Source organism: Corylus avellana, chromosome ca3 (genome assembly GCF_901000735.1).
Source record: "Corylus avellana chromosome ca3, CavTom2PMs-1.0".
Classification (NCBI taxonomy): domain Eukaryota; kingdom Viridiplantae; phylum Streptophyta; class Magnoliopsida; order Fagales; family Betulaceae; genus Corylus; species Corylus avellana.
Window position 1 is genome coordinate 30800159 of NC_081543.1, and position 16837 is coordinate 30816995.

Consider the following 16837-nt stretch of genomic DNA (forward strand, 5'->3'; position numbering starts at 1 on the left):
ATCTTTTGCGAGTTTATGCCACAAAATTTTGATCGGTCGGACCCCATCAAGTGCACTTATGATACCCAAAAAAAAAAAAAAAAACTTTTTTAATGTGTTAATTTATCAAAATTATTTTCATGTATTTTCACTCTCTCTCTCTCTCTCTCTATTTTGTTTACAATAATATGTATTCTCTTAAATTATTCTGTCAAAATACATGAAAATAATATAAATTTAAACTACAATTCTTCATGCCACTATAATTATAATTTCGGTGGGATTAGAGTGTGAAATCGTCTTTAAAATGTAATTAGGCGTTTAATAAAATTGCAGTTTGACTTTTATAATCGTGCAATCTTAAAACCGTCGTTTTTTTTCAAATGCAATCTAAAACCGAAGACTTTTCACTATTTTCGTTTAAAAATAATACATATGACTCATTTGATTCCATGTGGGTATTATTTGGAGGCAATATAATGGAAAAATTTTCAATAGATGTTGAAAGGAATATGATGCCATTTCTATTCACACCATAACACGACGAAAGAGCTCCCCTCCGCCCTAGTGGAAATATAATTCAACTGAGATTTAGTGGGTCCCAAGAACCCAAGCCGCCTCCTCCCCACCCTCGAACCGATCCAACGGCCCTGATTTATCTAATCGGGGGTCGCTTACACCGATCTACAACTAATTTGACTGGAGGGAATAAAATGTGTGACAAAAGTCATCCAAAGTTGCTATATTTTTTTGCTGACGTGTCCCGCACTAGCACATGCGGTCCACGTCAAGAGGCACGTGACATCATCGGCTTAGGCAAGGCTTGGGCGGGGTATTTTAAAGAAAACATAAAAAATTGTTGCGATTTTGATCGGACGGCTGTGGTTAGATTCCTTGCTTGGTTGGGTAGAGAATGAGTTGGCCATGCGCATTTTTTTGCGGCGGGGCCCACGGGCCGACCCCACAAAGCCCACCCCCACCGCCCCACCCACTATCTCTAATCGCATGCCTTTCTTGGTGTGAGCGATGGTGCTTTTTGATGGGCCCCCACCCCGCCCGGAGAAGATGCCCCACATCTGACGGCTTCTGATCGCCGCCAATTCAGCCCTGCAGTGCAGATCCACCTTCCATTCTATATAGGATACTGCTAGATTCACTAATGATACACTAGGAGTATTTGTACTTCGTATGTTGCAATGGTGTACTCAAAAAACAATGCTTCTTCATAGTGGGGCCCGGGCTTAAAGTAGTCCCGACAAGACCCATTGGGCGGATGACACTGTAGGTGGTCCAAGCCCAATCAAGCACCTGGGGAGTCCACCGTCTAGATATCGGTTAATTCCATGAGAGTTGGTTTACTTCCTTAACACGAAATCTATGAAGTCTAGCATAGAGGTCTAACAACCCTACTCCAATTACTTCTTACATTTTTAGTAGAATATCGGTCAGCGCATTACACTTTGATACATGCGTCATTTTCTTACCTCCCTACAACAATAGTAAGTAGCATTTAATTTGATGTCAATGCCTCACCATAACCGACGGAAAGCAAAACATGACATAAGATGTAATTTGTCAAAGTTAATGACCAAACATTCATCTAGTTAAAAGCATTGCCTACTAATAGGGAGACACTAGGGCAAGAGTCAAGCCCAATGCAATGCAACTAGTGCACACGAATTTAAGAAAATAAGCTATTAAGACTTAAGAGGTATGAAGCGTCTATCACCACACAATAATCTTTTAAGTTTATTACTCTTATTTTCTAAAAGAATATTAACTTTAGTATCAGAGTATTATCCCGTTGGCTCGCCAGATGAGATCACTCGTATCTATTTTTTTCTTATTGTAGGTTTCGTTAGCTTGGAGTAGGTTGTCCGATCAACTGATACGTCATGCCAGATTGAATGGAGTTCAAGTGATAATAAGAATATTAATAAATGTCTTGTATATATAGTAAGTAATTTCTCTTGAAGTCATTTTAAATTTTACCTTGTATTTTTACATGAAATTAACACTCAACACAAATTCTAAACACTTAAAACATTCACAACTACATTGATTTTTGAAATTTAATATCCAAATTTGAGTTTTGAGTTTGAAATTTAGGTCCAAATTTGATTTCGAAAATAATTGAAAGGATATATAAATTAATAACAATATTGATTAAGATGGAATTTTTTTTTTTTTTAAAGATTAGTGATTTAGACGTAATGTCAAGTAAGTGTATTATGATCCTATCTTTAATTATGTGATAGCAAAGTTGTGGCTTGGTGGTTTTGGGAGGCAATCATAACATCATGGTCTATTCTAAATTGTCCGTACATGCTCTTAGTTTTTTTTTAATAATTTTTTTATGGACAAAATTTTCTTTTAAATTGGCTGAAGAAAAATTTCCTAGCTAACTCAGTCTATCAATCGAGATTCATCTTTAAAGCACATGATTCTTACATACACATGAGAATCACGCGTTATTAAAATAGATATCAGTTTAATAAACTAAATTTGAAAAAAATTATTCGTCTCAACTTGGATTCAAACTAAAAATCCCTTAAATATGTTTGGCGTGTTATATCTAAACACTCATCAACTGTTATGTGAATGATTTTACAAACATGTATTAGAATTGAGTAGGCTACTGTGGATATCTGCTGTGAAAGTGTAGTGATATATTACGATATTTATGTCCCACATAAATTAAATCTAATCTTAATAATATGTATATAAGCTTTTAAGCACCATTCTCTTACCATCAGATTTTCAAAGGTAAATAAATTTTGTATCATCAACTATTTCTCTCTTTTTGTTCTAAACGATCAAAATTATTTTCACTCCTCCATGTTTTATCAACACCTTTTCTAATTAAAAACAAAAACATTTCTCAGAATACATTAACAATTTTTTTTTTTTTTTTTTTTTGTCGAGTTTGGGACATGATTGATTGAGTGAAGCAATAGATGCTCTCCACGTGGGCCTAATAATATTATAAGGGCCTGGGGAGAGCATGCGATTACGTATGCTAATGATATGAGAGCAATTTTGGTTTAGAAAGATACCCACGTGGGACCTCTATAATTGATGGATAGAGGGCCCCATTTTCATCAATCACGGCCATGATTACAATCTGAAACCGATCCTATCAGGACCGTTCAATCATTCTGCTTAAAAGACGTGACTGCATAGTGCACATGCCATGATGGATCAAGGACACCAGCTATAACCCCCCTCCAATTTGTGTACCCAAGTGATCACAAGTGACAAAAACGGCACTGCATGTGAGCATTGAGCGTCTGTTCCTTTTTGGCTTTTGGAAGGACTACTTTCTCGTTTTTCTATTTGAGCATGATTATAGTTAAAATTACTAGTTGGAAATCAACACTAGGAAGAGCTTCGATGACGAAAAACCGAAAACGCTCATTCAAGTTCGATTGAATTTTGAAAGATGTATTTTGTTTGGTAATGACTATCACCGAACCCCATAACCAAAAAGTTATTGTGCTAGCTCTACGGGTTTGGTTTGAATTCAATTTCGGTTAGAACTAAATCTTTTAAGATTAGAACATGCGTGTGTTTTGTAACCAAACACAAATGACGTGTGTTTCAATTTTGACAAGTCCAACTCTAACAGGAACTGAACCCTAGCTATGAACTCAAACGGAGGGGTGCCATTGAGTTGATTTGAGATAAATTTGGCATTAACTGCTTTTAATGGCGCTTTGGCAGTTCAAACAACTCTATCAAACAATCTTCCATTTTATAAACATGTTTGAGACAAAAAGCATTCCTTTTTAATAATAATGAAAGAGAAGAGTTTGGATTATGTCGAGTGTCAATTGCAACTAGACACGTATACGGAACACATATCATATACAATCTTAACAGATCGATCGAGTCCGATCCAACTAAAACTGAACCCAAGCCAAAGCTGAAGATCAAGTGATAGATGGCATATTTCACCTAGAGATGCAACCGGCCAGAATATCAGTACTATATTTACCTACGGTATATACAAATATAGGTCGGGTAGCTAGCAGTTGTTTTATGTGTTGTTTCTGTAGTTTAATATAAAGGGTTTTTGTCGTCAAGTTGTTTCACATTTTCAGCCCAGGAAGGTGTTGGGATATGCAAATTTTTCTTTTTCTGTTTTGGTGTTTCCCTTAGATGTGACTGGGAAAGAGACTCCTTTCTAATGTGGTGATTAGGATAAACACCCGTGAGCAAATTCGTGATTACAAAAGAGATTTGGGAGAGTTAATTAAGTTAATTAAAACATCATGTCTATGACTGTGACAATAACATTAACGTTGTTAATTATTCCCATCTGTTTTTCCTAAGAAGCTAGCAAGACCGACCTGCAGCTAATATATTATATGCTGCATGGCCACAACTATAGCTAGTGTGATAATTGATTGCTTGGCTGCCACCATTTGCTTTACAAAGCTGATGTTAAGGAGTCCCTTTTCATGATGAAAGATATACGTTTTGTCAATTCATGTTTGTGGGGGATTGGAAATTTGGTTGAGTCGAGTCATCTTCCATGCCACTCTCTTTATGCCTACGTTTTTTTTATTTTTTATTTTTTAAATTTGTACCATGCATGTCTCTTTTTCATAAGACAAACTGTCTCGGTTTGTTAATGCTTTTTATATGATGTTTTTCTTTTTCTTTTTAACTTCATTTTTGTTTGAAAATGTATTTTGAGGTGACATAAAAGTAAAAGTATAATTTTGAATGTTTTAGGTTGTTTGTTAATGTTAGGTGTTATCAAACAAAAAAGTGTTTACGAGTATTAAGCCTTGCATTAGTTTATTTTAAGTGATTATAGGAGTTCCAATATATAACTACAACGTAATTAATGTTTTTTAAGTGATAGGGCAAATACAGCTAATACCTTATATATATATATATATATATATATATATATATTTTGCATAGTACCTCTTATTGGTATTATTAATTTTTTTTAAAAAAATTAATTAATTAATTAATGTATTTGTTAAGGACAAAATAATGGGTTGAAGAATTCTGCTAATTATGAACATTAGTTCAAATACATGCGGAAATTATGAACCTAAAAGCATGCTAATTTGTCCTTTCTCATGTCCACAACATGGCATGCAAATAAAGGTATATACCCATTAATTAGCCATTCCTCATATCCGTTGATGATGCATGGCCTATCTCATATATATATGATGCATGCATGGATGAATGAATTAAAGTTCAATTCCTTATCTTCAAATTAAAGCTGCTATAGCTAGCTTGCAGCAAAAGTTATTGACCATATGGTAAAAAATAATTTGGGCGATTTGTCACCCTCTTGCATTAATTTCTCACACCCTACTGGGCTCCCACTATGTCTATGAGTATAGCATAGCTATAATTTTGTGGATCCTGAGTCACTTTGCATGCCTCCATGCATAAAGGGTTTGTACTGATAGTCACATTATTGGAGTTTGGTTGTCTCAACTAAAGCATTTAAAGGATGAGAGCTATAGCCATAGCCATCTTTAGAGTTGTCTACCTTGCTAGCTAATTCCTTATATATATATATATGGAAAAAAATCTTTTCCTTTGTTAATATTTTTGTTTTTTTACCATTTTTTTTTTCAAAATAAAAATATAAACAAATAATTTAAATACAAAACAATACTTATATAAATATACAAAAACAATTTTCATATTTATGTCACGGTACAATACTTTTTTAAAATTAAAAACAAAAAATACCTCTCAAAATATATTAACAAACATAGAGTTACGAGTTCGTCTAATAATGCTCTTTAGGTTTTTTTTTTGCTTTTGTTTTTTTTTTAAAAAAAAAAAAATTAAAAAATAACTTCAAGCATAAAATACTCAAAAACACTTAAAACTATTTTTATCTTTATATTACGTCAAAACACTTTTTAAATTAAAAAACAAAAAGCACCACTCAAATATATGGTACTATGATTAGCTTACAAAATGACATAGCAAGCCACAATTTATAAGATGATTAACTAAAAAATCTCATTTGTTCGTTTAATTAGTTAGTAGTTAACTTGTACGTCTATTATACATTTTTAATCATTTAACTAATTATAGACTGTAATTTCAGTTTATAATTAAGAAAATTATTATAAAAGTTATAGCATCTTAAGCATTTTTTGACATAAAAAAATGTGACATGAACTGACGTGGCAATTTATAAGAGACTTACAATAAAAATTACAAAATAATAATTCTAAAATCCAATCTTCGAAGCATATTAATAGTAACCCATAAAGACATCATGCACTTTACTATACTAAAACAAGTCAATTATTTTCTTCATACGATTTTTTTCGTCTTTTTGGTTTCGTTTTAATTCCAGGAACAAGTTAAATCAAAACACAGTTTCTGGAACCAAAGTGGACAAAAACCTCACAAATCTGGCTGCCTGAAAAAAAATTATGGAAGAAATCTGATCACTTTCCCTTTACTTTTCTGGTCAGAGAGGTTTTAAGCCACCACTACCACAAGATCAAAATGTACGTATATATATATCTACAGTCCCACCCACGAAATTTCATATATATATATATATATATGAAATTTCGTGGGTGGGACTATATATATATATATATATATATATAAGATTATTAACAGATACTCCCACCCAGAACTGTGAATTAAAATATTCACAAATGAGAAGAATATAATTATATATAGTATTTCTCTGTGTCTCCCTCATATGTACACAGCACATAAAGCAAGGGTGAAGGGTGCTACATACAAAGTACGTCCACCAGTCAGTCTAAACATTCCTTTTTCCTGCTTTTAAAACCAGTTTGAAGAAAAAGAGGTCATTTTACTCTCTTTGAAGACACCATTTTTGCATCAACCGCTTTCAGTTGCATCCATGGACACTCAATGGCCACAGGTAGCTAGACAGAGAGATCCATGATCACTTGGTCTTTGTGTTGTTGATTCTGTATGAGACTATGATGTTTTTTTTTGTTTTTTGTTTTTTGTTTTTTTTTTTCCTCTTTTTCTTTCTTTCTTTCTGGGTCTGGCTTTTCATTTAATTGTTTGTTTCTCTTGTTTATTGGGCACTTTTTGGGTAAAAAAGTATGATGGTGTTCATGGCTAGTGTGCCTAGTGCAAGTCCCCACCTAATTGGATTTAGTTCTTATCAGTTCTTCAAACATATTTCACTTTATCTTTCTCTTTTGCTTATATGATAAAGGAAAAGAAACCCTTTTTTTTTTTTTTTCTTTTCTTTTTAAGTCTAAAGGCAGCAGCTAACTTGTTTTGATCTTCTTTGTTTGATCTTGACGAAGTTATGGTTGATTTCCTTTTGTGATTTGGCCTTTTTTTAGGAGATTGTGGTGAAACCAATAGAAGAGATAGTCACAAACACTTGTCCAAAGCCTGCAGCTTTAGAGAGGAAAGCAAGGCCTCAGAAAGAACAAGCTATAAACTGTCCAAGGTGCAATTCAACAAACACCAAATTCTGCTACTACAACAACTACAGCCTCACACAGCCAAGATATTTCTGCAAAACATGTAGAAGGTATTGGACTGAAGGTGGATCTCTCAGAAACATTCCTGTTGGGGGAGGCTCAAGGAAGAACAAGAGATCATCATCATCATCATCTTCTTCTTCTTCCTCTTCAAAAAAGCTTCCTGATCTTAAGATCCATGAGGGTACTCAAGATCTCAATTTGGCTTTCCCAGCCACTCAAGATTTCAGAAACAAGCAGAACCAAATTCCTGCTACTTCTTCTACAACTACAACTACTACTACCTCTACATCTCAGCTTTCAGCTTTGGAGCTTCTCACAGGGATAACCTCAAGGAATTTCAATTCTTTCATGCCTATGCCAGTTCCTGCAGATCCAACCACAGTTTACACATCTGGGTTTCCCTTGCAGGATTTCAAGCCATCCTTGAATTTCTCTCTGGATGGGCTAGGGAGTGGATATGGGAGTTTCCAGAGTGTTGTTCAAGAGAATAGTGGGAGGCTTTTATTTCCATTTGAAGATTTGAAACAAGTCTCAAGCACTACAAGCGGTATTGAGCAAAGCAAAGAGCAAGGAGATTCATCTGGGTATTGGACTGGAATGTTAGGTGGAGGATCATGGTAAAGAAGATGAAAGATAATCTGGGTTTATGTTTTTTTTTTTTTTTTCCTTTTCTTTTTTCAATTATGGGTTTTTAGGCTGTGGGTTACTTGTTTGGATTTCTTCATAACTAACAGATCATAGGATACATGGGTTTCTTTCTCCTTTGGCTTTTTCTATTTTCCTTCTAATCATCTTGTTTACTCTTTGAGCATGGTGGGAATTTTGAAGCTTATTTTAGGTTGGCTTCACGAAAGGATGATATGATTTGAGATACTTTGTAAGGATAGAAGAAGAGATATCAAGACATGCCCAGAATTTTTTTAGGGTTAACAAGTAGAGAAGGGAAAATGCACCATGCCCTTTATTTCATGTAATTTCTTCAAGAGCAGAAGGGCATATATATCTCACTATTGTGTCACATTAATTGGCTTGGGACAAAAAACAGAATGTATAATGTGCAAGTTTTTCATCCAAAAAATTATGTAAATTTGCAAGTCTGTAAGGAGGTTCTTGAATGAAAAAAGAAAAAAGAAAACAGCCTCTGTTTATATATATATATATATATATAGTACTTATAATTTTGCAGTGGTTGCTTTGCATTCTTTCCATATATCTTTATCTTCCTCTATATATATATATATATATATATATATTCTGCTTTCTTGCTGTCTGTAAACAGGCTTTAAAGTGTGATTAGCGCATAGATTCTTCATTCTTCCAATCATCGAAGCAAATCTCCATGGAAGATATTGAGTAGCCAGGTGAGAAATCTGATCCCTCCCACATGACATTCTAAACAACTCTGCAGAAAGCAGCTCAACCTTAACGTTAGTTTAGAACCACTAAACCTGCCTCAACCGAAAGCCTCACCTACTGATTTCTATATCTAAACAGTTTTGAAGACTCCCTCACATTGCCACCACCTTTACTATACGAAAGTCATTGCTTCCATGCCACAACTTCCCTTCCATTTTTTTTTTTTCTTTTTCTCATTGAAATATTGAGAAAGATCTGACAAAGCCTTCTCTCTCTGGTCCTAGAAGGGACCCACAAACATTCCCCTTGGCAAGTGTGCTAAAGAATAATACACCCCACTAAGCTGATGATATCCATCCAGATCTAAACCATCCATTCTTTTATATATATATATATATATATATATATATATATATAAACTACTTTATTTTGGTTCTTTGCTGTAAGCCACTAGGTGTGCATAATAACTAGCAAATGTTAGATGCATTTGGACACTGCAAACAAATGTGGAAGATTTTTTATGAGACTCAATTGTTTTATTTGATTAGTGGGTTTTATAGGTGGTTTTTTTTTTGAATTCCTAGTATCTAGACAGCAAAATTGTTAAAAATCTCTATCAACCACTGATGATTTTCTATCATGGAAATGTTTTTCCTGTCAAATTTAGGGGGGTTTTGTTCATGTATGATGATGTTTTGATTCTACTTTGCTTTTGTCTATGAGATGTTAGGGAAACCAGAATATCCAGCCACCCAAACATTACTTTGGACAAAATATATATTCCTTGAGCACCAAGGGTGGTGCATAGGTTCAAAGTTTTTCTGACCACCTATAGCTATTAATGGGAAAGGGTAGCGGGAATGGGAACAAACTTGTGTTTGTTGCCTGGATGGATCATCTAAACATGACTTTGGGAATGATTCGAGGGTACCCTATAATTAGGGTGCTCGAATTATACTGTAATTCAAGTATCGGGGAGCTGTGGGTTGGGGCAACGAGACCTACGTACCAAAAACAAAGAGACCCCACAACCCTAAAAGTATGAAATTTCGATCCTGGCTTTGAGCAATTAAACTTGTTCGGTTTTGTAATTACCTAGCTGATCGAGAGCCTTTTATATATAGTATATCTTTTGAACATTTTAATAAAATTCTCATATTATGCTCATTCTCGCACCAAATTAAAAAAAAAAAGGTTCAAACTTATATATCTCTCATACCATATTGAATAATTCATAGAGCCAAATGTCACGAATATTAATTCTATAATTTGGTCATTATAAATTAAACTGTCGCAAGTTTTTGTTGATTACAAAATGAAAATGTCATTTTCTTTAATGCATGCACATTACTTTTCTCACTCGTGGATAGAGGTTATGCTTTTCCAAATGAATCAGATCCCTATATATATATGCCGGTTGCACTAGCTTTCATCTGTAACCGTTTATTTAATTCAAACAATCCGGACCCTAACAAATTAATATAGGAGAATGAAAAATAAAATAAAATGGGGTAGCCAACAAGATATAGTCAAGCCACTCCTTTGGTTATTAGGTTAGTTCGACCACTCTAAACTGGTCATTGGCCCCGTAACCAAAAGAGGTGATCCGACCAACCCCTCCAATGACAAACCAGTGGCTTGCACACCATTTTTGTGACTTGCAAGTTACGTGACGGTGAAAATATAATGATGATTTAAGAATAAATTATCATTATTTTTTGAATCTAATAATAATTTTTACTTACCGTCAGAGTATACGTTCCCGGATCTCAATCCCTTGGGACTCATGAGATCAATGGGTCCACTCTGATATTGTTACCGGACATGCAGTAGCTTGGAAGTGCTACCAAGCTACAAACAGAGAGAACATTCCACCACCGTCCAGAACTCTGTTGGTTGGCTTTTTTGGTAGGATGTGAATAGGTCGGTCCTATTGTGTAAGCTTTCCACTTTCCACATACTGGCAGGGTGCCTTTTTTTTTTTTTTTTTTTTTTAAGTTTGAAAAATGTTCTAACATAAAAGTGAAAATTATTTTAATATTTTTAAGATTCTTTTGTATTTTGATTGTTTGTGAGTGTTTTTATTTTTGAAAAAGAGTAAACAAAAGAAGAAGAAGAAAAAAAGAAAAAGAAAAAAACAAACAAACAAACATTTTCACCTTCCCCCATGAGCATTGTTCAACAAGAAAGCACAAGCAAACTTTTTTTCTCTTTTTTAGACAAACTAAAAGAGAGGTGTTAGCTTCAGGTGAAAACGATTTAAATAGCATGGCAATTAGCATCATCATCATAGTTCACCAATATTAGCTGGTATAGAGAGAAAATACAGTGGGACTATTTCTCCGGAATGTGATGAACAGTGATATACGTAAAATTTTTGCTTCAATAAGGAAAAATATTACACCCTTTCCAGTCTCAACATCTGTACAGGGATATCAAATGGAATATCAAAATGATCATCCTAAGAACAGGAGTAAACCAAACTTGAGTGTCTTCACATTTCAGCATTGATTCCAAATATTCGGACCTTGTGCATATTTGGGAACTTTGCAACCACCAGCACAAACACTGCCAATGTGTTAAAAAGGAGCATCGGATGTTGATAGTCTGTTGTGTGTGAGGCTATCAAATACCTGCCAAATCAAACATATGGCAATAAAATCACCGTTCTTATTAAGGTTGTACTACTTTCAACAGCAATTTTTAAGTCTTGGACTGCTGAAATTGGCTCTCACGTCGAAAAAATTATGTCTTTCATAAGCTAGTAGAACATGTGATATACAAACAAATAAAGACTCTCTTAGAAGAGATAGTACCTTTTTACAATCGAGAAAAGCAACATATAATGAGAAAGCAAAGAACTGGCTATGGTCCCAGAATATCAACAATTTCTATCAATAATGAAATACAGAGTATTATATAGCAAAACATTCTCAAAACAGAGCCTTGCGGGAGGAGCTTTGTTTGCCTAGCAAATCAAGTAAATATGTCCCATAAAAAAGAGGATAAAGTAAAAAAGAGTAAATGGCACCAGAAGTTAGATCTTAACTGCACAGTAAAAAGAAGAGTTCAACAATGCCTTGTAGAGTTCCTACAACACATATCAACCCCCAACATTGATTAGCACTATATGAGAGCTTCAGATACTTATTCAGGTTCTTATTCCTGGTGTAAAAAGTCCTACTTCGAGGGGCTCAGAGGATATAGTCCGGGGTTTAAATTCAGAAAGGTTGCTGAGAGGGGCACAATAATCTGTGAAATCAGCAACCACCTCCTTAACCCCATCACACACCATGCACCAAAAGTGTTTTTTCAACTAATAAGGACATGAGACCATTGATGCTATAACTACAATACACATTTCTTCTGTTCACTTGATTAAGAAATGAACTTAATGAAATACTTACAGGACAACAGGTACAACAGTCAAAAACTTTCTGTTGCGAGTGAGCTGCTTGCCATTGTCTATCTGCTCCCACCAAGTCAACCTGTTGTAGATACCTTGGTCTTCAGCAAATGGTGTTCCCTTCTTCCAATGGAAGAAATGATAAGTAACCTGAATGAAGATAGAGAATCACCACGTGAAAACAGTAAAACTGATAACAGGAACAGGAAGGTTATAAGTATGCAAAGTGAAGAAGAACACGTTAATTCTTGTCTAGATCATTAGGCGGAATTATTTTAATATAATAACTAATTCAATCTCAAAAACATCATTTTCCTTTCCAACTAGATACTTGACTTGCAAACAGCATATTCTCAAGAAAACAAGCTTTCCAATAAAATTCAAGTCTTAGCAAAATCAACGGCGGTGAAAACTAGTAGTAGAGACCATTTATCTTCACTCCTCTAGATGATTTTCCAGAGGAAAAGAAACATCATTCTCAAAAGTCAAGAACATAGTGTTAAGTAAAAGAAGAAAGACAAAAGAAGAAAGAATTTCAGGCATCAGAAAAACAAACAAATCATACTATGTTGGTAAAGACAATGCAGCACCTTCCCGCACTCACTCCAGGCAGCACAAAAGAAGGCTAAACAACAAGAGATAATTCAGGAAAGATGCCAGAACAATAACAGTTAATGGCTACTCATTAAGTTGCTTTTTGCAGTTTATCCATACAGGATATGGAACATTTCCTTGCAAGGTTTTCAACTGCGACCAACTACTTACAGAAGTGCATGTTGATTCATCCACACAAAAACAAAGTTATTATCAAATTTACATATAGCACCATCTCATAATAGATTAAGAGCAAACGATTGATAAAATTGAGAGATGGATATGGTGAAAAAACAATCTCCATAGTCAAAATTAGACTATCTTATTAACATATTGATAACATGTTGATCAATATCTCACATCCATATGTTATAAAATTTGGGAAAAGAGCCTAGTTAGAGAGGTAAACGAGGACACAGCCCTAGATAAGACTGAGTGACAATAAAACGATCCATGTAGCCAATCCTAATCAGCTGGGGTTAAGGCTCAGTTGAGTTGAGAAAACTAAAGAGCCTAAGCAATCCAATCCAACAGTAGAAACTACACATATAATTCCTTAAACTACGAAGAACATGTCTGACACCCACCTCAGAATTAATAAGGGTATCTCCTAGCCTTTTTTTTTTTTTTTTATATAAGTAATGTTTATATATCAAAAGCACCGAGGGGCGCAACCTTAGTACACAGGGAGTATACAAGAAAAACGTCTAACTAGAAGAAGAGAAAAGAACAAGGAAATCAAGATAGCTAAGCACTAAGGGAGTGAGCCAAGCTGCTGTCTAAGTGTAAAAGGGTATCTCCTAGCCTATAAGCTATACCAATGCTCTTATTATCTAGAAACAACTTATATTATATTCCTAACCATTCTAGTCGCCCTAGAGCATACCATATACCCCATGCAGTCCCTAGCTAGAAAGGCAGTCACTTTTATCACATAACCTTTAGAATATTTCCATTTAGCATTTAAATTAACAATATTAGTGAAGAATGCCCAATTACTAATGTACTACTATTCATGCCAACAACATGTTGATCAATGATTCATATCTATAAGTTACTAAAATGAGGGAAAAGAGCCTAGTTAGAGAGGTAAACGAGGCCACAGCCCTAGATCAGACTGAGTGGCAACAAAAGAACCCATGTAGCAATCCTAATCAGTTGGGAATAAGGCTCAGTTGAGTTGAATTGAGAAAACTATAGAGCCTAAGCAATTCAATCCAAAAGTAGAAACTTGACATATAGTTCGTTAACCTACGAAGAAAAAGTCTTGACGCCCACCTTGGAATAATAAGGGTAACTCCCAGCTTATTACCCAGAAACAACTTATCATACTCCTAACCATTCTAGTCCCCTCCTTAAGAGCACACCATGCAGTCCCCACACAGTCCATTTTTAGCATTTAAATTAATAATATTGGTTTATGGTACTTTCACCCTTTGTAGCAAGGTGGACGGTGAGGTTGTGGGTTCAAATCCCACTGGGTGCTTTTTGTAATCCAATCAAATACACACACACACACACACACATATATTGCTGAAGCATGCCCAACACTAATGTACTACTATTGATGCCAACAACATGTTGATCAATGCCTCATATCCAACAGTTACTAAAATGAGGGAAAAGTCAGAGAGGTTAAACAAGGACATGTCGTCAGATAGGTCTGAGTGACATAAAAGGATCCACAAAGCTAATCCCAATTCCTTGGGATTATTAAGGCTTTAGTTGAGCTGAGTTAACATAACTAAAGCACCTAAGCAGCCAATTCAAAAGTAGAAAGCACACGTTCAACGCCCACCTTGGAATTAAAAAGGTAACTCCTAGCTTAAGCTATCCTAATTCTCCAATATTATACTCCTAACCATTCTAGTCATCCTAGAGCACACCATACACCCAAATTTTGGTCACTTTATACAACATAATTGTCAGAAAATTTCCATTTTTAGCATCCGAACTACCAATATTTGCGAAGAAAACCTAATTACCATTCGAATCAAGCATTCATGAAAGATATCCTCAATCTTATTATATATCTAGCAATCAACGAATTTTTTTTTCTTAATCAACCAGCTAAATCAAATCCTCCAAAACTAAACCCCAAGTCATGTAATTAAACAAAGCAACACAAAATCGAAATTCGGATCAAATATTGAGAAACAGAAGAGAGAGGGTTACGCAGAAATGGAGGAGGTGGACGATGGTCCAGGCCATGCCGGAGGAGCAGTTGAGGACGGAGAGTACGATGATCCACGAGAAGAAGAGGATGAGGATGTAGGTCGTCCACACGCCCGGGTACGTGAACCACTCGGTGTTCCGGTTCAGATCCGTCGGAGGCACCGCTCGGACGTACATGTTCTTTGGCCTTTCTCTCCCTCACAATACTCACAAATGACGGATTTATCCCGAAACCCGAAGATTTTATTAGAATTGGCAGCCACGAGAGCTCGGGTCGTCGGGTCGTTGATGTCGCGCCGCGGAGGGAAATAGGGAGTGTGGTGACTTGGTGATGTTGGGGTTGGTTTTACCGGTTATTTGGAGGGTAGAGTTGGGATTTCGGTTAGTAGAGATGGGACACCTCCTTCGCAGGAGATGGACGGTCAAGATGTAATCAGTAAGAAAACCACGCCGTGGGTGAATTAAACGCTAAACGCAAAAACAAATGCACGAAGATCACGCGAAAATTGTGATAATTTGGGTTAGCGTCTCAAGGAATACTTATAAAGCTATGCAGATAAAGCGGAATTCGATTCATTTAATTAAATTGATTAAAATTTTTAATTTTAATTTATTAATTTTGTATTGATTTTGTAAGTTGTTTAAAAAATTTGAGTCGTGGCGATGTATAATTATACTTAAAAAAAGCAAAGAAACTTGCTTTTGGTGGAATAAATTTCTAGCTTCGTTATCATTGTATATATATAGGAAGAAATGTTACAATTACAATCAAGTTTAACAACAATTATTAAACTTGATAGTAACTAAGAGAACTAATACAACTAAAGAACTTTATAAGAAGAGATAAACCTACGCTAAAGATAATTACAAGAGATAAAACTACTCTAAAGATAATTAAGAGAGATAATTACAAGAGTTATATTTGAATGCAACTATATCTAATTGAAGAGATTTGGTTGTACATATACGACTATATAAATTCACGATAACTCAACTCATTTAATTAAAAGAGTCCGACCCTCCAACTCAAACTTACTAATTTTGTGTTGATTTGTATCTTTGTTCGCGAATAATTTCAAAAATTGACAATCATAAATGTCGTAAATTAGATTTGAGTCGTGTTGAGATATGAAGTTAATCATAATCTAACTTGTTTAATTAAACAGGTTAATTGGAATTAACACTTATAAATTTCACATTGATTAGTAACGGATTCATGGACCGTGTTAAAAAATTACAAACCATACTTCTTGCTCCCAAGATTATGAGGAAATTGGAGGTTGAGCAAACGAGGGGCGGAATAAAAAATTTTGATATAGCAAGCCAAAATCATTCCATTTCGGATGTTACCCATAAATTCAATCCTCAAATTCCAAGCAACTACGTTCCTCTCAAGCATACCATCAAACACCTTCCTTGGATCCAAATGAATGAAAATTGAAATATTCTAATCAAAAAAGAGAAAAAAAAAAAAAAGAAAAAAAAGTCAAGTACACTATGATAAACAGGAATATATTTATCCATTGAACACGTATACATTAAGGGGGAGAGCCTTAATTGAAGTAGAAGCACATATTAGCAAGCCATAGACTAAAAAATACACAATCATAATCACTTAAACATCTTATTTGTAATCGCATAATCATATTTCTCATTTTTTATCATATCCATTTCCCGATTGTCGTCGCCGTTCAACAGAAGTGGCAGAAGCATGCCAGAATAACGAAATAAAAATATTCGCAATTCCCACTTAGCGCATGCGCTTCATTCTTGCATCTTTCGTCACAGTTTTTGCAATCAGGAGAAAGTTTTTTCTTACAATTGTTATCTGTGTCATACA

The 16837-nt window shown here is 34.9% G+C and overlaps 2 protein-coding genes across 2 annotated transcripts; one reads left to right on the forward strand and one right to left on the reverse strand.

Annotated features, from left to right (window-relative positions):
- The first annotated feature begins 6644 nt into the window (after window positions 1–6644).
- LOC132175133 (dof zinc finger protein DOF4.6) lies at window positions 6645–8435 on the forward strand. Its single transcript, XM_059586971.1, has 2 exons — window positions 6645–6880; window positions 7320–8435. Exons 1-2 carry the CDS (start codon window positions 6860–6862, stop codon window positions 8085–8087), a joined length of 789 nt encoding a protein of 262 aa, XP_059442954.1. The 5' UTR covers window positions 6645–6859; the 3' UTR covers window positions 8088–8435.
- Window positions 8436–11112: 2677 nt separating this feature from the next.
- LOC132176614 (uncharacterized) lies at window positions 11113–15323 on the reverse strand. The gene is made up of 3 exons (XM_059588872.1): window positions 14998–15323; window positions 12230–12378; window positions 11113–11455 (listed from the first exon to the last, which is right to left on the reverse strand). The coding sequence occupies exons 1-3, from the start codon at window positions 15172–15174 to the stop codon at window positions 11317–11319; spliced, it is 465 nt and encodes a 154-aa protein (XP_059444855.1). The 5' UTR covers window positions 15175–15323; the 3' UTR covers window positions 11113–11316.
- Window positions 15324–16837: the final 1514 nt, after the last annotated feature.